A 23,109-nucleotide genomic window follows, 5' to 3' on the forward strand; every position below is an offset into this window, starting at 1 on the left:
TTTCCCAATTCTCATGTCATGCTGAATGCCTACCCAGTAGTGAGCGGAGTCACAGAGAGAAACGCTGAGCTTGGGATTCACCACTTGGACATTAAGTGGAAGCAAGCCTGCCCCTTGTCCAGAGGAGAGGTTACTTCATCTTTTAAGGTTGCTCACTACAAACACAACACTCAGGAATGGCCTAGGAAATGAGCAGTCAGGGCCTTGCATTCTTGGGACACATGAGGAGAAGGTTCAGGGGATGCTCAGGGCCTATGAACCACGTCTCCCAACAATGCCTCATTCATTTATTTAACTCATTTCAACGTATTGAGTCACCTACTATGTGCCTGGCACAGAACAAGATGCTAAGGATATTTCAGTGAACGAATTCCCTGCCCAAGAAGAGCTTATACTTTAGTGGGGGAAGTCATCTAGATAATGGAAAGGGAATTAAATAATAATATGATGTCACTTTTCATGAAGAGCTATGAAAAGAAAGAGTGGTAGGATAGAGGGGTGGGAAATGGGGGTCAGAGAGCTGAGTCCCAGCCATCAGTCTCAAAGCAAGTATCTCGGTCTGCTCAGACTGCTATAACAAACACCTTAGACTGGGTGCCTTAGACAACAGAAATGTATTCCTTACAGTTTAAGGGGTTGGGAAGTCCAAGATCAAGTTACCAGCAGATTCATCTTCTACTGAGTACCCTGTTCCTGGCTTGTGGGCAGAATCCTTTTCACTGTGTCTTTCCATGATAAGGAGAGACAGAGTGAGGTCTATGGTGCCCCTTATAAGGACACTAATTCTATCATATCAGGGTATTAACCTCGTTGTAGGCCCTCTCTCCAAATACAGGCACATTGAGGGTTAGGGCTTAAATATATGAATCTAGGGCAACACAATTATGTCCATAGCAGAAAGTCAACAAATCTCTCTTCATTTCTTCTTCTGCAAATGAGAATGATGCCTAAAATGACTGTGGGTAAGATCAACTGTAATAAAGTGGTGAAAGTGTTTTGTTGTTACAAACATTTTAGAGAATAAAACTATCTAAAAATATAATCTACCTCAAAGATCAGAATAACTGAATCTAAGGTTTAGACTAGAAGTTAGAAAGAGCAGGAACAGTCATCATTTACTGAACACTTAATCCTGTGCTACTGGCTCTAACTCTAGTTTTATAATGATCTTGTGACAAGTATAATTATCCCCACTTTTAAGATAAGGAAAGTGTGTCTCAGAAAGCCTAAGTTGCTCAGAGTCTCCCAACTGATAAATGGTACCCTATAAAAAGTGGAACTATGAAGACAATATATAATAACACAAAAAGTGCTAACAGAAATCGGCAAAATAAAAAATTGATTTTACCTATAAAAAATATAGGTGGAGGGGGGTGCAGTGGCTCAGGCCTGTAATTCCAGCACTTTGGGAGGCCAAGGCGGGCGGATCACGAGGTCAGGAGATTGAGACCATTCTGGTTAACACAGTGAAACCCCATGTCTACTAAAAATACAAAAAAATTAGCGGGACGTTGTGATGGGTGCCTGTAGTCCCAGCTACTCGGGAGGCTGAGGCAGGAGAATGGCGTGACCCGGGGAGGTGGAGCTTGCAGTGAGTCACTGCACTCCAGCCTGGGTGACAGAGGGAGACTCCGTCACAAAAAAGAAAAAAAAAAGTATGTGGATAGGGACAAAAGATGAAAGTAAAAGCACGTGATACATCTGGCTAGTGCAATATGAATGTTTTACATTTCTAATATTCTTTGCTCTTATTATAATGTTTGTTCAATAAAATGGAGAGATATTATAAAAATATTTCAAAGGCTAGTCTTCCTTTTCTTCTAACACATTCTCTTCAGCAGGTCAATTTTCTCAAAATCTTCTCAATTCCAGCTTTCTCCATGATCAAGTCCAAACCTGCTTCTTGGGGTTTGCACCTTGTAAGTTTCATAGCCCCTTTCTCCCCCATTCCCAGGTCATTCAGGCACCAGCCAGGTCAGCCTGCTTGAGGTCTAACCCTTCTCACCTTGACAAGAGAAGGGGCGGTTTGGGCTCTGTGTTCTTTGTGTTTCTATTCTACTCCCAGGAACACAGATTGAGATTGAGTTAATAATGATTGAAGTATTTTTTAAGTGTGAGAGGCTGGGGGAATTTCACTTTTCTAATTGGTTCCTACTTTTGCCCAAGGCTCACCAAAAATAACTCCAGTTTGAACCTGGATGTGAAGACATATAGGTCAGGAACGTCAGAAACTGAAAGGACAGGGCTGGGTGGAGAGTGCGCGTATGTTGGAGGTGGGGACATGATGGGGGAGGTTAGAGTTGGCGAAGATGATGGTATAAAGGGTCCCTCTTCCAGATCTCTGCCAGATTGCTGAGAAGCCGCGTTCTTTCCGCATAGAGCCAGCGAGTGAACTTCTCAAGGCGCTACCAAGCCCTCGCCGGGCAGACTGCTGGAAACGAAGCGGCAGGATGGGGCTGGGCTTAGGAGCTTTCTGTTTCGCATACCCCAATACATGGATTTCCTATTTCAGGTATAGGTAGAATCGAGATGACAGGAAACCAGAAGCCCTTGGCTGGGGCAGGGCGGTACCCTTGTTTCCCAGTGTCAAACCGCGCCACCAGCAGGTGCCAGGGGTCCGCGGGGGCGACGGCAAGGGACTTTCTCCCCAATTGTAAACCTTTCGCGGGGACTACCTCAGTTAGGATTCTCTCTGCTTTGCAGAGGCTGGGAAACCAGCGGGGACAGAGTTGAAGGCCCGGCTCCTATTGGTGGGTTCTCCAGCCACCACCACCCCCGCTTCCGCCCACCCCTGCCCACTCCAGGTGCAGCTCATCTCCCGCCGCCTCTGGGTGGGGGAGGGGGCAACTCTCCAAGCACAACCTGAGCTGGGTCACTCGGCCACGCTGATTCCCACCCCCCTGACAGTCGGTGGCACCCGGGACCGCTAAGAGAGATAGTGGGAGGGACTGGTGAGGGGGAGCTAGACTGAGGGGTCCTGCTCTCTTTTACCCTTTCCACTGGAAAAGAGGGTCTACGGGGACTGCAGGCTTAAGTGCCAGAGGTGGGCTGTTGCCCGCAGGAGGGACCAGGGTAGGACGACTTGCACCCCTCTCCTACCCTCCCCCAGCAGGCAGTACCCCCTCCACGCCCCCACCTGCCCGGTCCACGCCAAGCTCACTGACAACTCGTGCGCTCCCTGCCCTGGAGCTGCGATCCCGAGGGCCATGGAAGCCGCTAACCTTTCAGTGGCCACCGCCAGCGTTGCCCCTGCCCTGGAACCCAAGACCTGCAGCAGTAGCCCAAGCCCGAGCGGGATACTCAGTTCGACCCCGGGTAATGCCGTCCTGCCGGGTCGGGAGCCGACCTTCTCTGTCTTCACGATGCTGGTGGTGACGTTACTAGTGCTGCTGATCGCCGCCACTTTCCTGTGGAACCTGCTGGTTCTGGTCACCATCCTGCGGGTCCGTGCCTTCCATCGCGTGCCGCATAACTTGGTGGCCTCGACGGCTGTCTCGGACGTACTAGTGGCAGCGCTGGTGATGCCACTGAGCCTGGTGAGTGAGCTGTCGACCGGGCGACACTGGCTACTGGGCCGGAGCCTGTGCCACGTGTGGATCTCCTTCGACGTGCTGTGCTGCACGGCCAGCATCTGGAACGTGGCGGCCATCGGCCTGGACCGCTACTGGACCATCACGCGCCATCTGCAGTACACGCTGCGCACCAGCCGCCGCGCCTCGGCGCTCATGATCGCGCTCACCTGGGCGCTGTCTGCGCTCATCGCCCTCGCACCAATGCTCTTTGGTTGGGGCGAGGTGTACGACGCTCGGCTCCAGCACTGCCAGGTGAGCCAGGAACCCTCCTATGCCGTCTTCTCCACCTGCGGCGCCTTCTACCTGCCGCTTGGCGTGGTGCTGTTCGTCTACTGGAAGATCTACAAGGCAGCCAAGTTTCGTTTCGGCCGCCGCCGGAGAGCTGTGCTGCAGTTGCTGGCCACCATGCAGGTGAGGGGTGGGCTGCGGAATGTTGCTTTGGGGAAGGGTTTGCTAGAGAAGGAGGCATCTTGGCTAATGGGAGAGTGAGCGGAAGCTTGTACGATTGGAGCGCGCGCCTACCTGGGGCGCGCGAGGAAAAGTTTGCCATCAGTTCTTCTGAAGTGTACACCGAGGGGCTAGTCACCGGCGCATCTGGCACGCAGTCGAGGGCTTCGCCAGCTGCGTACTTGGTGCGAGCAGAGGAAAAGGTTTCACCATCTGCACATTAGGGAGCTCGATCTGACACCGACCCAGGGCGCACGATACGGCCAGTGGGGCTTGTAGGTTCAGCCTGTCTCAGTAGCGATGAGGGCACACCCTGTTACCTGCACTATCTGTTGTTTTCCCCCCTGAAATGCCCGTGTCCATGTGAGTCCTGGAGCCGCGACTTCCTGGTCCCAACTAGACCTAGAGGGGATGCAGTGGACTGGGAATTCGTCTTGCAGAAATTCCTGTGGTCAATCACGCCTTATTTTCTGTCTCTACGGTACCCCAGTCTATCCCCTGCATTTCAGAGACTATTCCCCAACTCTATTAGCCAGCACCCTGCCAAGGGGAAAAGTGAGGATTTTAAAATATAATAATCGGTGTCACTTTACTTTTCTTTTTTTTTTTTTTTTTTCTTTTTCAAGTTTTATTTTAGGTTTGGGGGTACACGTTCAGGTTTGTTACATTGGTAAGTGGTGTGTTGCTGGGGCTTGGTCAAAAAATTATTTTGTCACCCAGGTGGTGAGCATAATACCTGATAGGTAGTTTTTCAGCCCTCACCATTACCCTCCCACAATCCTCTACCCTCAAGTAGTCCCCAGTGTCTATTATTTCCTTCTTTGTGTCCATGCATATTCCAATGTTTAGCTCCATTTATAAATGAGAGAATGCAGTACTTGGAGTTTTGTTCCTGTGTTAAGCTAGTTAGGATAATGGCCTGCGCTGCATCCACCACTTTACTTTTCTTATCTCAACCCCAGAGCTATCCTCTAGTGATTTAGGAAAGAGAACCATGGATTCAAATCCCAGCTTGGGACATTAGGACAGTTGCTTAATATCTGTGGGTCTCATTTCTTCATCTTTAAACATGTTCATTCCTCATTCATAGGGCTCTTGGTGAGGATTACGTGAGATGAAGAATGTAAAGCCCCTGGCATAGTGGCTGGCATACGCTGGGTGGCAGACTGGAGAAAGAAGGGGTTCAACAGGATATTGCCTGGCAATCCATAAGGAGCAGGAAGACAATGCTAGAAATGTAATGAGATGAGCAAAATTGCAATCGGCAGATCTTCTCTCACCATATTTATTATTCTGTCTGAAGCTTTCTGCCTTTTGGCCAGGATCTAATAGTTGCTCAGCATCCTTCTCACTCTGGAAGCCTCAACTTTCTCTTTTGAGGGTCTCAGGTATTTGAATTAACATCCTCCCAGTCCTTTAGATTAACAGGATTTGTTGTCCTTTGTAGATACAATACATGGGGGAGGGAAGCAGTGCATGGAAGAGGAAAAAAAAAAAAACAAGGAAAGTTTTTTGTTGCTAGTTTTGTTTTAATTTTGGAAAATTAACTCAGATACTTAGGCTACCAGACAAATACATGCGATTTTAAAAGTAGGCCTTTTTTCTTCTTCATTAAATGGCAGAGGAATTTTGCAGCATAAAATAGGAATGTCAAGACTATAACTGGAAAGTGTTGGTGAGGGAGAGCTTTATTCAGAATTAATGATGTTCTCTGAAAGGTCCCTTGGAAATGCCTGGGGTGATTATAGCTTTTCTGTCTGATTGCCAAGGTAGGGCTGACTTTTAACAGCTACATCAATCCAATGTGCAGTTAGAGAAATCAGAGTAAAATGGATGCTGGAAAAGCTTGCCAAGCCTTATTTTAGTGTTCATTTTTGACAGCTCCCATTCAGGCAGGTAACATAAGGAAGAGGTGACTGGATGAGAGGCTGGCCAATCTGGAGTGTCGGTTAGTGGATAGAGAGAGCTCTGAGAGGCAGAGGGAGTATTAAAATGTAGCCACTCCCAGCAGGAGGACCTGGGGTAAGCCCTTCCCCACTTTGGGCCTCAACTACTCTAGCATGCAGTATTGTTCTAAGTCATGTCTAAGGGCCTTGAATCACAGGATGCTGAGATTGTAGATGGAATAGTATTCAGGGGCATGCTGCTTCTTTGGGTCACAGCAAGCCCTCACTCAAGCTTCTGGGTAATGTTCCTGAGTCCACGTTGGCAAGCCTTTTGGCAACAAGACATCTAAACAAAAGTGTAAAACACTGCGCTAGGAATACTTTCTCTCTACTTTCCCCCACCTGCATCTTTCTACACTCCAGGGGAAATGAGTTGGATTGAGTTTAGGCTCTGCAAAGTGTCTTACTGTTTTCTGTAGGGAACAGGAGCCTATATGAAGCCTGAAGGCCTCTGTTGATGAGGCTGTGTAAAACCTTCATCTTTTTCAGAATTCTGTGTCTAGGTCCCAACACTAAAGTATTATAAGAAAGGGGTCTTATCAGAATGTACTTTTTGGGCAATGATTAATCCTTTGGGGCAAAATGCAGTTTTTGAAAGTTGAGAGGGAAAAAAATGTTTACTGAGTGAATTGTCTCTTCCAGACACATTTCTGATGCTTTACATTCACCCTTTCATTTCATTCTCACAATTCAGTAAAGTTGGCATTAAGTCTGTATCAGTCAGGATAAGCTAAGGCATGCTGTGGTAACATGTAACCCCAAACCAGAAGTTTATTTCACTCTGACTTAAAGTTCAATGTGGGTCTGGTGGCCCACCTGCATAGCTCTCTTCCAGGCAGTCTGTCATGAATTAGGGTCATTTATCATTTTTAGCTATGCTGTCTTGCACATTTGCCTTCCCGATATACTGTGGGAGAACAGCTACATATGGAGATATACCAGCTTTTCACTGCCTTACCCTGAACTGGAAACATGTCACCACTATTTGCAGCCCATTGGCAAACGATTGGCAGTGAATTGGAGCAGAGCATGTGGCTATCTGGTGAGCACTGTCTTTGCCAAAAGGCCCTCATTTTACAGAGGAGAAAACTGTGGTAAGGCACTACAAACCTAGTTCATCCAAAACCACACAGTTACTAGGTAGAGAGGCTGAAGGTTGGACCAGATCTAAGAATCACTGTTTTCGGCCAGGCGCGGTGGCTCACGCCTGTAATCCCACACTTTGAGAGGCCGAGGCAGGCAGATCACAAGGTCAAGAGATCAAGACCATCTTGGCCAACATGGTGAAACCCCATCTCTACTAAAAATACAAAAATTAACTGGGTGTGGTGGCATGTGCCTGTAGTCCCAGCTACTCAGGAGGCTGAGACTGGAGAATCCCTTGAACCTGGGAGGCAGAGGTTGCAGTGAGCCAAGATCGTGCCACTGTACTCCAGCCTGACGACAGAACAAGACTCCGACTCAAAAAAGAAAAAAAAAATCACTGTTTTCATTACTCCATGCTGTCTCCAGGGACTTCACTTCTGAGGCCTGCCCCCTCTGCTAATGGGTGTCTCAGTTTGAGAGGAATGAGGCAGTCATAGCCCAGTCAAGGTGGGTCCCACAAAGCAGGATCTCAAAACTATTCATGTGAACTCTCCTTTCCAGGAGAGCTGAACACAATCGAGTACAAAAGCCTTGCCTGCTTCTATCAGGGGACAAGTTTAATTCCTGGCCTGGTATCTTTTCTTTCAACATGTTAAACTGAGACTCTGAGCATCCCATGTACAGTATAATCTGCTCACCACCCCAAAGCAACCCCCATGGGTTACAATTACTTCCTACTGCCCTTTGCCCTTTACTGTTTAGAAAAGAAGAAACATTATTTCTTTGGCTTTTAAAATGTGACATCAAAAGAGTTTTTTTTTTTTTTCTTTTTTTTTCTGTCTCTCTTTTCTTTGCTATTGCTTGTTTGACTTCTGTGTGCAATTTGGTGCTGGGACCTAGTTATCCATCAGGCGTAGTAGTCATACTATTTAGAACCAGAATTCTTTTAGGGAGCCATAGAAATGTTTTAATTTCTTTTAAAATTAGAGGAAAAATGAATATAACACTAATGAATATATTATAATGAATCCAGTCTTCCTTATACTTGCTTATACTAGTCTTTAAATTAACATAACTTTAAGTATTTCTTAATGAAGGAAGGGATACATGAAGGCAAAGATGTCTGGGGACCACACAAATTATAACGAAACCTTGGTTAATATCTTGCCCTCGTTCTTTTTTTAATTGTACTATTGCTTTCTTTTGAAACTTTTTAAATACAATTTTTAATAGCTTTTGGGCTACAAGTGGTTTCCGTTTACATGGATGAATTATATCATGGTTAATTCTGAGATTTTAGTGCAGTTGTCACCAGACTAGTATCCCCTTCTAAGTCTCCAAAGTCCATTATGTCACTCTGTATGCCTTTGCATATATTCATAGCTTAGCTCCCACTTATAAGTGAGAACATATGGTACTTGGTTTTCCATTCCTGAGTTACTTCTCTTAGAATAATGGCCTCTTGCTTCATCCAAGTTGCAGCGAAAGACATTATTTTATTCCTTTTTATGGCCAAGTAGTATTCCGTTATATATATAACATTTTCTTTATCTCCTCATTCGTCGATGGGCACTTAGGTTGGTTCCATATCTTTGCAATTGTGAATTGGGCTCCTGCACTCATTCTTAATCCATAAATATATATTGGGAGATAATGTACACAGTGGTTAAGAGCATGGGACTTGGAAACAAAGAGACATGGGTTTCTATTTTTTTTAACTGCCACTGATTAGCACTTCAGCCAAGTGACTTAATCTACATCTACAAATCTGCATATGTAAAATGGAAATATTACCACATGTCTTATAATAATCTTGTGAAGAGCAAATGAAATTCTAGCATATGTGGAGTCCCTCAAATAGTAAACCATAAATAATAGCTACCACATTACTTTTGTTATTTTTCTATTTCTCTTATAAATAATAAGAAAAGTATTATTTTATTTCTCTTATTGCTATTCCTTATAATCATAGGTAGATTATTTATTGCTTGTGTAGAAAATTATCCCACAGTTTAGTGGCTTAAAAGAACAAACATGTATTAACTCACAGTTTCTGTGGGTTGGGTATTGGGAATGGCTTAGTTGGGTGGTTCTGACCTGACATCTCTTTTGGCTGTAGGCAAGATGTTGCATGGGGCTGCAGTCATTCGAAAGCTTGAGTGGGGCTGGAAACTTTGCTTCCAAGATGGAGCACTCACATGCTTGTTGACAAGAGGCTTCAGATCCTTGAGAAAAGGACATCTCCAAAGGGCTACTTGGGTGGTACCACATGATAGCTGACTTTCCCCAGAGCAAGCCATCCAAGAGAGTGAAGCAAGGAGGAAATTGCAGTACCTTTTATGACATAGTCTCAGAAGTCACATATGATTATTTTCTACTCATTAGCAGTGAGTCACTAAGTCCAGCTCACACTCAAGAAAAGAGGAATTAGGCTTCATCTTTGGGAGAAGTGTTTTCCAAAAAGTGTTGAACGTAGTGTTCAAAATTACTTGATTGACTTACTGATCTTATGTATCAGGCAATGTCCTCTGAGGTTTCCAAGAGAATAAGCAGTTTCCTGATCCCAGTGGATTTTTAGTAGATTATAATTATAGAATTATAAATGCAATAAAGTCTTATAAGTGCTTTGCTAGAAATCTGTCCAAAGTACAATGGTATCTGAAAGATTTAATAGTGTATGGGAAAGCACTATGTAAGCTGTGAAGGGCAAAGTAAATGTGAGGTATTGAGCTTTAGGGTTTATGTCAACTTGGAGCATAGATTTTAGATAATGCTGTATTACAAAAATTTGACTTAGAGAGTTTTGTTGAACAATGACACACTGACATAAAGGTTACCTGCACTAGGCCCCGAGTGACCCAAAATCTATACAGAGCCCTTTATGTTTATATATTTATTTTAAACTGACAAATAATAATTGTATATATTTATGGAATACAATGTAATTTTTAAAAATTTTGTATTTTATATTTTTATAGGGCACGTGAGATATTTTGATACAGGCATGCAATGTGTAATAATCACATTAATCACATCAAGGTATATGGGTTATCCATCACCTCAAACATTTATCCTTTTTATGTTACAAACAATCCAGACCAGGCGTGGTGGCTCATGCCTGTAATCCCAGCACTTTGGGAGGCCAAGGTGGCCAGATCAAGAGATCGAGACAATCCTGGCCAACATGGTAAAACCCCATCTCTACTAAAAATGCAAAAATTAGCTGGGCGTGGTGGTGCGTGCCTGTAGTTTCAGCTACTTGGGAGGCTGAGGCAGGAGAATTGCTTGAACATGGGAAGGCGGAGATTGTAGTGAGCTGAGATCGTGCCACTGCACTCCAGCCTGGCAACAGAGCGAGACTCTGTCTCACAAAAAAAAAAAAAAAATCCAATTATACTATTTTAGTTATTTTTAATTGTACAATCAATTATTCCTGACTATATTCACCCTATTGTACTATCAAATGCTAGATCATATTCATTCTATCTACCTGTATTTTTGTACCCATGAACCCTTCTCTCTTACCACCTCCCACTACCCTTCCTAGCCTCTGGTAGCTATCATTCAACTCTCTATCTCCATGAGTTTAACTGTTTAAATTTTTAACTCTCACAAATAAGTGAGAACATGTGAAGTGTGTCTTTCTGTGCCTGGTTTATTTCACTTAACGTGATGACTTCCTGTCCCATCCATGCTGTTCTGATGGGATATCACTGTTTACATGTATGTACCACATTTTCTTTATCCTTCATCTATGAATGACCACTTAGGTTGTTTTCAAATCTTGTCTATTGTGAATAGCACTGAAATAAACATGGGAGTGCAGATATCTCTTCTATGTACTGATTTCCTCTCTTTTCGATATATACCTGGCAGTGAGATTGCTGAATGATATGGTAGGTCTATTTTCAGTGTTTTGAAGACCCTTCAAACAGTTCTCCATAGTGTCTATACTCATTTACATTCTCACCAACAGTGTACAAGGGTGCCCTTTTCTCCACTTCCTCACCAGCATTTGTTATTGCCTATCTTTTGGATACAAACCATCTTAACTAGGGTGAAATGATATCTTATTTTTTTTTTTTTTTTTTTTTTGAGACCGAGTCTCGCTCTGTCGCTGGGGCTGGAGTGCAGTGGCCGGATCTCAGCTCACTGCAAGCTCCGCCTCCCGGGTTTATGCCATTCTCCTGCCTCAGCCTCCCGAGTAGCTGGGACTGCAGGCGCCCGCCACCTCGCCCGGCTAGTTTTTTGTATTTTTTAGTAGAGACGGGGTTTCACCATGTTAGCCAGGATGGTCTCGATCTCCTGACCTCGTGATTCGCCCGTCTCGGCCTCCCAAAGTGCTGGGATTACAGGCTGGAGCCACCGCGCCCAACCATCTTCAATTTCTTTCATCAACCTTTTATAGTTTTTATTTTAGAGATCCTTTACTTCCTTAATTCCTAGGTATTTAATTTATATGTAACTATTGTAAGTGGAATAACTTTTTAAATTTATTTTTTCAGATTATTTGCTATTGAAATATAGAAATGCTACTGATTTTTATATGTTGATTTTGTATCTTGCAACTTTACTGAATTTGCTTTTTAGTTCCAATGATTTTTCAGTGGAATCTTCAAGTTTTTCCAAATCTGCAAACAATGACAATGTAATCGGACTTCTTCCTTTCCAATTTGGATGCCCTTTATTTCTTCCTCTTGTCTGATTGCTCTAGCTAGGACTTCCCATACTATGTTGAATAACAGCGGTGACAGTGTCCTTGTCATGGACACTGTCCTTGTCATGATCCAGTGTCCTTATCGTGGACAATGTCCTTGTCATGTTCCAGATCTTAAAGGAAAGACTCAGTTTTTTCCCATTCAACATGATACAAGCAGTGTTTCTGTCTTTTATGGCTTTTATTGTGTTGAGATATGTTATTTTCTATACCTAATTTTTAAAGGGTTTTTATCATGAAAAGATGTTGAATTTTATCAAATGCTTTTAAAATATCAATTGAAATGATCATATGGTTTTTGTCCTTCATTCTGTTGATATGATGTGTCACACTGACTGATTTGCAGATGTTGAGCCATTCTCGCATCCTGGGATAAATCCCACTTGGTCATGATGACTGATATCTTTAATGTGCTATTGAATTTGATTTGCTAGTATTTTGTTGAGGACTTTACATCAACATTTATCAGGGATATTGGTCTCTAGTTTTTTGTTTGTTTGTTTTAATGTGTATTTGTCTGGTTTTGGTATCAAGATGATACTGCTCACCACAGAATGAGTTTGGAAGTATTCCTTCCTCCTTTATTTTTCAGAATAGTTACAGTCGGTTTGGTATTAGTTCTTTTAATGTTTGCTAAAATCCAGCAATGAAACCATTGGGTCCTGGGCTTTTATTTGCTGGGAGACTTTTTTTTTTTACCGCTTTGTTCTTGTTACTTGTTATTGATCTCTTCAAGTTTTGGATTCTTTATGGTTCAACCATGGTAGAAGTCTATCCATTTCTTCTAGGCTTTCCAATTTATTGGCGTATAGTTGCTCATAGTAGCCTCTAATAATCCTTTGAACTTCCGTGCTCTCGGTTGTAATGCCTCCTTTTTCATTTCTGATCTTATTTATTTGGGTCTCCTCTCTTTTTCCTTAATCTGGTAAAGGTTTGTTGGCTTTGTTTATCTTTTCAAAAGACTAAGTCTTCATTTTCTTGATGTTTTTATTGTTTTCTTCATTTCAATTTCATTTATTTCTGGTTAGATCTTTATTGTTTATTTTCTTCTAATTTTGAGTTGGGTTTGCTCTTGCTTTTCTGGTTCTTTAAAATGCATCATTAGGGCTTTCTGTGAAGGTTTTTTTTTTTTTTTCTTTTTTGATGTAGGCAATTACACCTATAAATTTTCCTCTTAATACTGCTTTCACTGTGTTTCGTAGGTTTTGGTATATTGTGTTTCCATTACCATTTGTTAAATTTTTTTTTTTTTTTTCAGACAGAGTCTCACTCTTTCACTAGGCTGGAGTGCAATGGCGGGATCTCGGCTCACTGCAACTCCACCTCCCGGGTTCAAGCGATTCCCCTGCTTCAGCCTCCTGAGTAGCTGGGATTACAGGCATGCACCACCATGCCCAGCTAATTTTTGTACTTTTAGTAGAGACAGGGTATCACCATGTTGGCCAGGATTGTCTCAATCTCTTGACCTTGTGATCTGCCTGCTTCAGCCTCCCAAAGTGCTGGGATTACAGGCATGAGCCACCGCACCCAGGGTATAAATTTTGAAATTCCTTCGTAATTTCTTCATTGACCCGCTGGTCATTTGGGAGCATATTGTTTAATTTCCATGTGTTTGCATAGTTTCCAAAATTTCTGTTATTGATTTCTAGTTTTATTCTATTATGGTCAGAGAGGATACATAACATAATTTCATTTTTTAAAAAATGAATTAACACTTGTTTTGTGGCCTAACATACGTTTATCCATGAGAATGATCCATGTACTGAGGAGAAAAATGTATATTCTGCAACTGTTGGATGAAATGTTCTGTAAATATCTGTTAGGTTCATTTGGTCTATAGCACAGGTTAAGTCCAAAGTTGGTTTGTTGATTTTCTGTCTGGATAATTTGTCCAATAATGAAAGTAGAATGTTGAAATCTCCAACTAGTATTGTTTTGTAGTCTGTCTCTCTTTTTAGCTCTACTAATATCTGCTTTATGGATCTGAGTGGTCCAATGTTGGGAGCACATAGATTTATAATTGTTATATCTTCTTGCTGAATTGAACCCTTTATTTTATATAATGACCTTTTTGTCTCTTATAGTTTTTGTCTTGAAATCTATTTAGTTGCATATAAGTATAGCTACTCCTTTTTATTTGTTTTCATTTATTTATTTATTTATTTTTGAGATGGAGTCTCACCCTGTCACCCAGGCTGCAATGCAATGGTGTAGTCTCGGCTCACTGCAACCTCCACTTCTTGGATTCAATCAATTCTCCTGCCTCAGACTCCTGAGTAACTGGGATTACAGGTCTTGCCACCCCGCCCGGCTAATTTTCTGTATCTTTAGTAGAGACGTGGTTTCACCACAGTGGCCAGGCTAGTCTCGAACTCCTGACCTCATGATCCTCCCACCTCGGTTTCCCAAAGTGCTGAGATTACAGGCATGAGACACTGTGCCCGGCCTCCTTCTTCTTCTTCTTTTTTTTTTTTTTGGTTTCCATTTGCATGGAATTTTTTTTTCCATTTCTTTACGTCTATGTGCATCTTTATAGGTGAAGTGTATTTCTTGTGGGAAATAGACTATTGGCTTCTGTGGTTTTTAAAAAATCATTCAGCCACTCAATCTCTTTTGATTGTAAAGTTTAGTTTATTTACATTCACTTATTGTTGATAAGTGAAGACTTACTTCTGTCATTTTGTTACTTGTTTTCTGGTTGTTTTGTGGTCTTTTTTCCTTCCTTCTGGTCTTCCTTTTAGTGAAGGTGATTTTCTTTGGTGATATGTTTTAATTTCTTGCTTTTTATTTTTTGTGTATGTGTTGTGTGTTCTTTTAGTTGAGGTTACCATGAGGCTTGCAAATAATATCTTATAACCCAATATTTTAAACTGATGGCAACTTAACACTGATTGCATAAGCAAACAAATAAGCAAAAAGAAAATGAATAAAAACTTTACACTTTAACTTTGTTCCCCTGCTTTTTAACTTTTGGTGTTTCTATTTATATTGTATGGTACTATGTCTTATAAAGTTGTCATAGTTTTTCTTTTTTTATTGGTTTATCTTTTAGTCTTTCTGCTCAAGATTGAGTAGTTTATACACCACAATTACAGTGTTATAATATTCGGTGCTTTTCTATGTACTTACAATTACCAGTGAATTTTGTGCCTTTGGGTGATTTCTTATTGCTTATTAACCCACCTACCTTCCTTCCTGCCTGCCTTTCTTTTCTCTCTCTCTCTTTTTTTTTTTTTTTTATGATGGAGTCTTGTTCTGTCACCCAGGATGGAGTGCAGTATCTTGACTCTCTGCAACCCCCCACTCCTGGGTTTAAGCGATCCTCCCACCTCAGTCTTCCAAGTAGCTAGTGTGAAAGGGTACCTTGGGGCCCCAAAATCACTAAACTAAAGGGAAAAGTCAAGCTGGGAACTGCTTAGGGCAAACCTGCCTCCCATTCTATTCAAAGTCACCCCTCTGCTCACTGAGATAAATTCATATCTGAGTCCCTCCTTTGCAGAGGCTAATCAGAAACTCAAAAGAATGCAACCATTTGTCTCTTAACTACTTATAACCTGGAAGCCTTCTCTCCACTTCAAGCTGTTCCCCCTTCCCAGACCCACCCAATGTTCATCTTACATATGTTGATTGATGTCTCATGTCTCCCTGAAATGTATAAAACCAAACTGTGCTCTGACCGCCTTGGGCACATGTTGTTGGGACCTCCTGAGGCTATCGTGGATGCACATTCTCAACCTTGGCAAAATAAACTTTCTAAATTAACTGAGATCTGTCTCAGATTTTCTGGGTTCATACTAGGATTACAGGCATGCACCACCACTCCAGGCAATTGATTTTTTTTTATTTTTTAGTAGAGGTGGGATTTTGCTATGTTGACCAAGCTGGTCTCAAACTCTTGGCCTAAAGTGATCTGCTCACCTTGGCCTCCCAAAGTGCTGGGATTACAGGTGTTTGCCACCATTCCCAGCCTATCCTTTTCTTTCTGATTGAAGAACTCCCTTTAGCATTTCTTATAGGACAGGTCTGGTGTTGAAATCTCTCAGCTTCTGTGTAGTAAAGGTTTTATTTCTTCATCATGTTTGAAGGATATTTTTGCTGGATGTGCTATTCTAGGATAAAAGTTATTTTCCTTCAGCATGATAAATATGCCATGACACTGTCTCCTGAAATGTAAGTTTTACACTGAAAAGTCTGCTGCCAAATGTATTGGAGCTCCCTTGTAGGTTATTTCTTTTCTCTTGATGCTTTTAAGATCTTTTCTTTATCCTTGACTTTTGATAGTTTGATTATTAAATGTCTTGAGGTAGTTTTATTTGAGCTAAGTCTGCTTGGTAATCTATAACCTTCTTGTACTGGGTATTCATATCTTTCTCTAGGTTTGGGAAGTTCTCTGTTACCTCTTTGAATAAACTTTATACCTCTCTCTCTCTCTCTCTCTCTCTCTCTCTCTGCCTCCTTTTGAAGGTGAATAACTCTTAGATTTGCCCTTTTGAGGCTATTTTCTAGATCTTGTAGGTATGCTTCATTCTTTTTTATTTGTTTGTCTCTTTTGACTGTGTATTTTCAAATAGCCTATGTTTAAGCTTACTTATTCTTTCTTCTACTTGATCAATTCTGCTGCTAACATACCCTTACATTCTTTAGTATGTCAGTTGCATTTTACAACTCCAGAATTGTGCTAGATTCTTTTTAATTACTTCAGTCTCTTTGTTAAATTTATCTGATGAGATTCCAAATTCTTTCTTTGTGTTATCTTGATTTCATCGAGTTTCCTGAAAAGAGCTATTTTGAATCATCTATCTGAAAGATCACATATCTGTCTCAACAGGGTTGGTTCCTGGGGCCTTATTTAATTGATTTGGTGAAATCATATTTCTCTGCATGATCTTGATGCTAGTAAATGTTTGTTAGTATCTGGACATTGAAGAATTATTCATTTATTGTATTCTTCACAGTCTGGGCTTGTTTGTACTCATCCTTCTTGGGAAGGCTTTCCAGGTTTCCAAAGGGACTTCAGTGTTGTAATCTAAGTTTTCAGTCACTACAGCCATATCTGAATTAGGGGACAATGCAATCCCAGTAATGCTGTGGCTCTTGTAGGCTTGTAGAGAGGTATCACCTTGGTGGTCTTGGTTAAGATCTGGAGGAATCCTCTGAATTACCGGGAAGAACTTCTTATTCTCTTCCTTTTCTTTCAAACAAACAAAATCGCTCTGTGCTGGACTACCTGGAGGTAACACAAGTACCCCTGTGGCCACCAGCACTGGGATTGTGCTGGGTCAGACTTGAAGCCAGCACCGCACCAGGTCTTGCCCAAGGCCCGCAATAACTATGACCTTGGCTACTGCCTAGGTTCAGTCAAGGCCCTAGGGCTCTGCAGTCCTCAGGTGGTGAGGCCAACAAAGCTTGAGTCCTTCCCTTCAGGGCGGCAAGTTCTCCTAGGCCCTGGGCACATCCAGAGATTCTGTCCAGGAGCCAGGGCCTAGAGTCGGAAACCTTAGAAATCTACCTGGTGCTAGGCTGGGCGCAGTGGCTCAAGCCTGTAATCCCAGCACGTTGGGAGGCCGAGACGGGCGGATCACGAGGTCAGGAGATCGAGACCATCCTGGCTAACACGGTGAAACCCTGTCTCTACTAAAAAATACAGAAAGCTAGCCGGGCGAGGTGGCGGGCACCTGTAGTCCCAGCGACTCGGGAGGCTGAGGCAGGAGAATGGCATAAACCCGGGAGGCGGAGCTTGCAGTGAGCTGAGATCCGGCCACTGCACTCCAGCCCAGGCGACAGAGCGAGACTCCATCTCAAAAAAAAAAAAAAAAGAAATCTACCTGGTGCTTTAATCTACTGCAGCCAAGCTTGCACCCAAGCCACAAGACCATGTTCTTCCCACTCTTCCCTCCCCTTTCCACGAGAGGAGTCTCTCTCCATGGCTACCACCACTTTAGGCCTGTGGCGAGTACTGCCTAGCTACTATTAATATTCACTAAGTGCCAAAGGCTCTTCAGTCAGCTTGTGGTCAATGCTGCGACCCCTGTGACTCTCTCTTCAGGGCAGTGGACTCTCCATTGACCCAGGACAGGTCTAATAATGCTGTCCAGGAGCCAAGATCTGGAATTGGGGACCTTAAGAGTCTGCTTGGTGCTCTACCCTACTTCGGCCAAGCTAATACATCAGCTGCAATACAAAAACTCCTTTATTCTTTCCTTTTCTCGATCAGAAGGAGTCTCTCCTCATAGCTGCCATAGCTGGGAATGTGCTGGGTCACACCTGAAGCCAACACATCCCTGAGTCTCATCCAAGGCCTGTGGCTTGTACTGTCTGGGTATTACTCTTGATTTTTCTTTTTTTTTTTTTTTTTTTTTTTTTTTTTTTTTTTTTTTTTTTGAGGTGGAGTCTCGCTCTGTCGCCCGGACTGGAGTGCAGTGGCCAGATCTCAGCTCACTGCAAGCTCCGCCTCCCGGGTTTACGCCATTCTCCTGCCTCAGCCTCCCGAGTAGCTGGGACTACAGGCGCCCGCCACCTCGCCCGGCTAGTTTTTGTATTTTTAGTAGAGACGGGGTTTCACCGTGTTAGCCAGGATGGTCTCGATCTCCTGACCTCGTGATCCGCCCATCTCGGCCTCCCAAAGTGCTGGGATTACAGGCTTGAGCCACCGCGCCCGGCCTACTCTTGATTTTTCATGGCCCAAGGGCTCCTTAGAAAGCAGGTGATGAATCCTGCCAGGATTGGGTTCTTCCCTTCAAGGCAGAAGTCCCCTTTTGGCCCAGATGTGTCAAGAAGTGTTGTCCAGGAGCTAGAGTCTGGAATGGGGGCCTCAGGACTCTGCCTGATGCCATATCCTACTGTGGCTGAGTTGGTATCAAAATTACAAGACAATGTCATCTTTACTCTTCCCTCTCCTCTCCTCAAGTAAAGGGGAGTTTCTCCTGAAACTGGAAGCTGTGCTGCCTAGGGTTTGCTGAGGGGTGACACAAGCAGTCCCTTGGCTGCCCTGGCTGGTGTCTCACTAGGTTACTTGACCCCAAAGTCCACTGGCTCCAAGTCCAGCAAAGCACCAGGACTTGCCCAGGAATTATAGTCCTTGTGGCCCAGATTGCCTTTTAAGTTTGTTTTGATCCCCAGAACACTTTAGGCCTGCAGTGGTGGGACTTGCCAGAATTCAGGTTCTGACCACCGGTATGGGCCGCTCTCCCATGGCTAGGCTAGGGTTGGTCTACATGCTTCCTCTGTGGGCATCAGCTGAGTTCTGCGTGGCATTGCTTTCTGCTGTGACAAGGCAGCACTGAGTTTTAATGCAAAGTCTCACAATCACTGCACTTTCCCTCCAACAAGCACACAGATTCTCTCTCCACACCGCATAGCCACTGCCAGGGGATGCCGAAGGGGTAGTATCAGCAATTCAGGACTGTCTTTCCTATCCTCTTCAGTGCCTCTTTCAGTGATATGAAGTTAAAACCAGAAACTGTGATCACTCACTGTGATGGCTAATACTGAGTGTCCATTCGATTGGATCGAAGGATGCAAAATATTGTCCCTGGGTATGTGTGTGAGGGTGTTGCCAAAGGAGATTAACATCTGAGTCCACGAACTGGGAGAGGCAGACCCACCCTCAATCTGAGTGAGCACCATCTAATCAGCTGCCAACGTGGCTAGAATAAAAGCAGGCAGAAGAACACGGAAGGACTTGACTCAGTGAATCTTCTGGCCTTCATCTTTCTTTCTGTGCTGGATGCTTCCAGCCCTCAAATATCTGACTCCAAATTCTTCAGTTTTCAGACTCTTAGACTTATACCAGTGATTTGCCAGGGGCCCTTGGGCCTTTGGACACATCCTGAAGGCTGCACTATCAGCTTCCCTACTTTTGAGCTTTGGGGACATCGGTGGACTTCCTTGCTTCTCAGCTTGCAGATGGCCTACTGTAGGATGTTGCCTTGTGATCATGTGAGTCAATACTCCTTGATAAACTCTCCTTCATATATACATCTATCCTATTAGCTCTGTCCCTCTAGAGAACCCTGACTAATACCCTCACCAAATTTTTGGTTCTTATGAAGGTGCTTCTTTGTGTGGATAGTTGTTCAATGTGTTGTTCCTACAGGGGGGACAATAAATGAAGACTTCTATTTGGCCGTCTTTGCTCTGCCTCTGAATGAGCAATGTAATGTTTTGGGACATATATATACACACATATGTATATACACACACACATACACAAACACGTATGGATATCAAGAAAATTAACATATTTATCACTTCACTTGTTTTATTTTTTGTAGTGACAAAATTTAAAATATATTGTTTTAGCAATTTTTAAATATTCGTCACATTATTATTAACTATAGTCACCTTGCTATGCAGCAGATTTTGAAAGTTTTTCCCGGCCGGGCGCGGTGGCTCAAGCCTGTAATCCCAGCACGTTGGGAGGCCGAGACGGGCGGATCAAGAGGTCAGGAGATCGAGACCATCCTGGCTAACATGGTGAAACCCCATCTCTACTAAAAATACAAAAAAAATTAGCCCAGCGAGGTGGCGGGCGCCTGTAGTCCCAGCTACTCAGAGGCTGAGGCAGGAGAATGGCGTGAACCCGGGAGGCGGAGCTTGCAGTGAGCTGAGATTCGGCCACTGTACTCCCGCCTGGGCCACAGAGCGAGACTCTGCCTCAAAAAAAAAAAAAAAAAAAAGAAAGAAAGTTTTTCCCTTTGTCTAACTGGAACTTTGTACCATATAGTCAAAGTCTCTCCATTCTCCAGTCCCCCTACCCTCTACCCTCCAGCCTCTGTAGCCACCACTCAATTTTCTACCTCTATAAGTTTGATTTTTTTTAGATTCCACGTAAAAGTGAGATCATGGAGTATTTATCTTTCTGTGCCTGGTTTATTTCAATTGGCATCATGTTCTCCAGCTTCAACTATATTGCCAAAAGTAACAGAATTTCCTCCTTTTTTAAGCTAAATAGTATTTTATATATGTATACACACACACCATATATATCATATATATATATATATATATATATACCATATTTTTCCTATCCATCTCTTGATGGACACTTAGGTTGATTTAATATCTTGGCTATGGCGAATGAGTCTGCAATGAACACAGGGGTGAAAATATCTCTTCGGCATACTGATTTCAATTCTTTTGGAATTGAAATACCCAGAAGTTTGCCGGGCACGGTGGCTCACGCCTGTAATCCCAGCACTTTGGGAGGCCGAGGCGGGCGGATCACAGGGTCAGGAGATCGAGACCACAGTGAAACCCCGTCTCTACTAAAAATACAAAAAATTAGCCAGGCGCGGTGGTGGGCGCCTGTAGTCCCAGCTACTCAGGAGGCTGAGGCAGGAGAATGGCATGAACTCGGGAGGCGGAGCTTGCAGTGAGCTGAGATCCGGCCACTGCACTCCAGCCTGGGCGACAGAGCGAGACTCTGTCTCAAAAAAAAAAAAAAAAAAAAAAAAGAAATACCCGGAAGTAGGATTATTGGATAATATGATAATTCTCTTTTCAGTTTTGTGAGTAACCTCCATACTGTTCTCCATAATGGATGTGCTAATGTAAATTCTCACCAACAATGTACAAGCATTCTATTAGTTCTACATCCTTACCAAAACTTCTCTTTCATCTTTTGATGACTGCCATTCTAACAGATATGATGTGATATCTCATTGTGATTTTAATTTGCATTCTCTGATTAGTGATGTTGATTTTTTTCCCACAAACCTCTTGGCCATTTGTATATCTTCTTTTCAGAAATAGCAATTGAAGTCTTTTGTCCATTTTTAATCAGGTTATTTGTTTTCTTGCTGTTGAGTTTTTCGAGTTCCTTATGTATTTTATTTTATTTCTTTTTCTTTTTTTTATTATACTTTATGTTCTAGGGTACATGTGCACAACATGCAGGTTTGTTACATATGTATACATGTGCCATGTTGGTGTGCTGTAACCATTAACTTGTCATTTACATTAGGTGTATCTCCTAATGTTATCCCTCCCCACCTCCACCCACCCCACAACAGGCCCCGGTGTATGATGTTACCCTTCCTGTGTCCAAGTGTTCTCATTGTTCAGTTCCCACCTATGAGTGAGAACATGCGGTGTTGGTTTTCTGTTCTTGCAATAGTTTGCTGAGAATGATGGTTTCCAGCTGCATCCATGTCACTACAAAGGACACGAACTCATCCTTTTTTATGTCTGTATAGTATTCCATGGTGTATATGTGCCACATTTTCTTAATCCAGTCTGCCACTGATGGACATTTGGGTTGGTTCCAAGTCTTTGCTATTGTGAATAGTGCCGCAATAAACATACATGTGCATGTGTCTTTATAGCAGCATTATTTATAATCCTTTGGGTATATACCCAGTAATGGGATGGCTAGGTCAAATGGTATTTCTAGTTCTACATCCTTGAGGAATTGCCACACTGTCTTCCACAATGGTTGAACTAGTTTACAGTCCCACCAACAGTGTAAAAGTGTTCCTGTTTCTCCACATCCTCTCCAGCAGCTGTTGTTTCCTGACTTTTTAATGATCGCCATTCTAACTGGTGTGAGATGGTATCTCATTGTGGTTTTGCTTTGCATTTCTGTGATGGCTAGTGATGATGAGCATTTTTTCATGTGTCTGTTGGCTGAATAAATGTCTTCTTTTGAGAAGTGTCTGTTCATATCCTTTGCCCACTTTTTGATGGGGTTGTTTGTTTTTTTCCTGTAAATTTGTTTGAGTTCTGTGTAGGCTCTGGATAATAGCCCTTTGTCAGATAAGTAGATTGCAAAAATTTTCTCCCATTCTATAGGTTGCCTGTTCACTCTGATGGTAGTTTCTTTTGCTGTGAAGAAGCTCTTTAGTTTAATTAGATCCCATTTGTCAATTTTGGCTTTTGTTGCCATTGCTTTTGGTGTTTTAGACATGAAGTCCTTGCCCATGCCTATGTCCTGAGTGGTATTGCCTAGGTTTCCTTCTAGGTGTTTTGTGGTATTAGGTCTAACATTTAAGTCTCTAATCTATCTTGGATTAATTTTTGTATAAGATGTAAGGAAGGGATCCAGTTTCAGCTTTCTACTTATAGCTGGCCAGTTTTCCAGGCACCATTTATTAAATAGGGAATCCTTTCCCCATTTCTTGTTTTTGTCAGGTTTGTCAAAGATCAGACAGTTGTAGATGTGTGGTATTATTTCTGAGGGCTCTGTTCTGTTGCATTGGTCTATATCTCTGTTTTGGTACCAGTACCATGCTGTTTTGGTTACTGTAGCCTTGTAGTATAGTTTGATGTCAGGTAGCATGATGCCTCCAGCTTTGTTCTTTTGGCTTAGGATTGTCTTGGCAATGTGGGCTCTTTTTTGGTT

At 42.9% G+C, this 23,109-nt stretch overlaps 1 protein-coding gene across 1 annotated transcript in view; it reads left to right on the forward strand.

Annotated features, from left to right (window-relative positions):
• Positions 1 to 3,206: 3,206 nt before the first annotated feature.
• LOC117094228 (5-hydroxytryptamine receptor 5B-like) overlaps positions 3,207 to 23,109 on the forward strand; it is a 36,542-nt gene continuing 16,639 nt past the window's right edge. Inside the window, exon 1 of the mRNA XM_033229418.1 lies at positions 3,207 to 3,983. Coding sequence (XP_033085309.1) covers positions 3,207 to 3,983 — 777 coding nt within the window. The remainder of the gene's footprint in view (positions 3,984 to 23,109) is intronic.

This window comes from Trachypithecus francoisi, unplaced genomic scaffold, assembly GCF_009764315.1.
Source record: "Trachypithecus francoisi isolate TF-2019V2 unplaced genomic scaffold, Tfra_2.0 Lachesis_group13, whole genome shotgun sequence".
NCBI lineage: Eukaryota > Metazoa > Chordata > Mammalia > Primates > Cercopithecidae > Trachypithecus > Trachypithecus francoisi.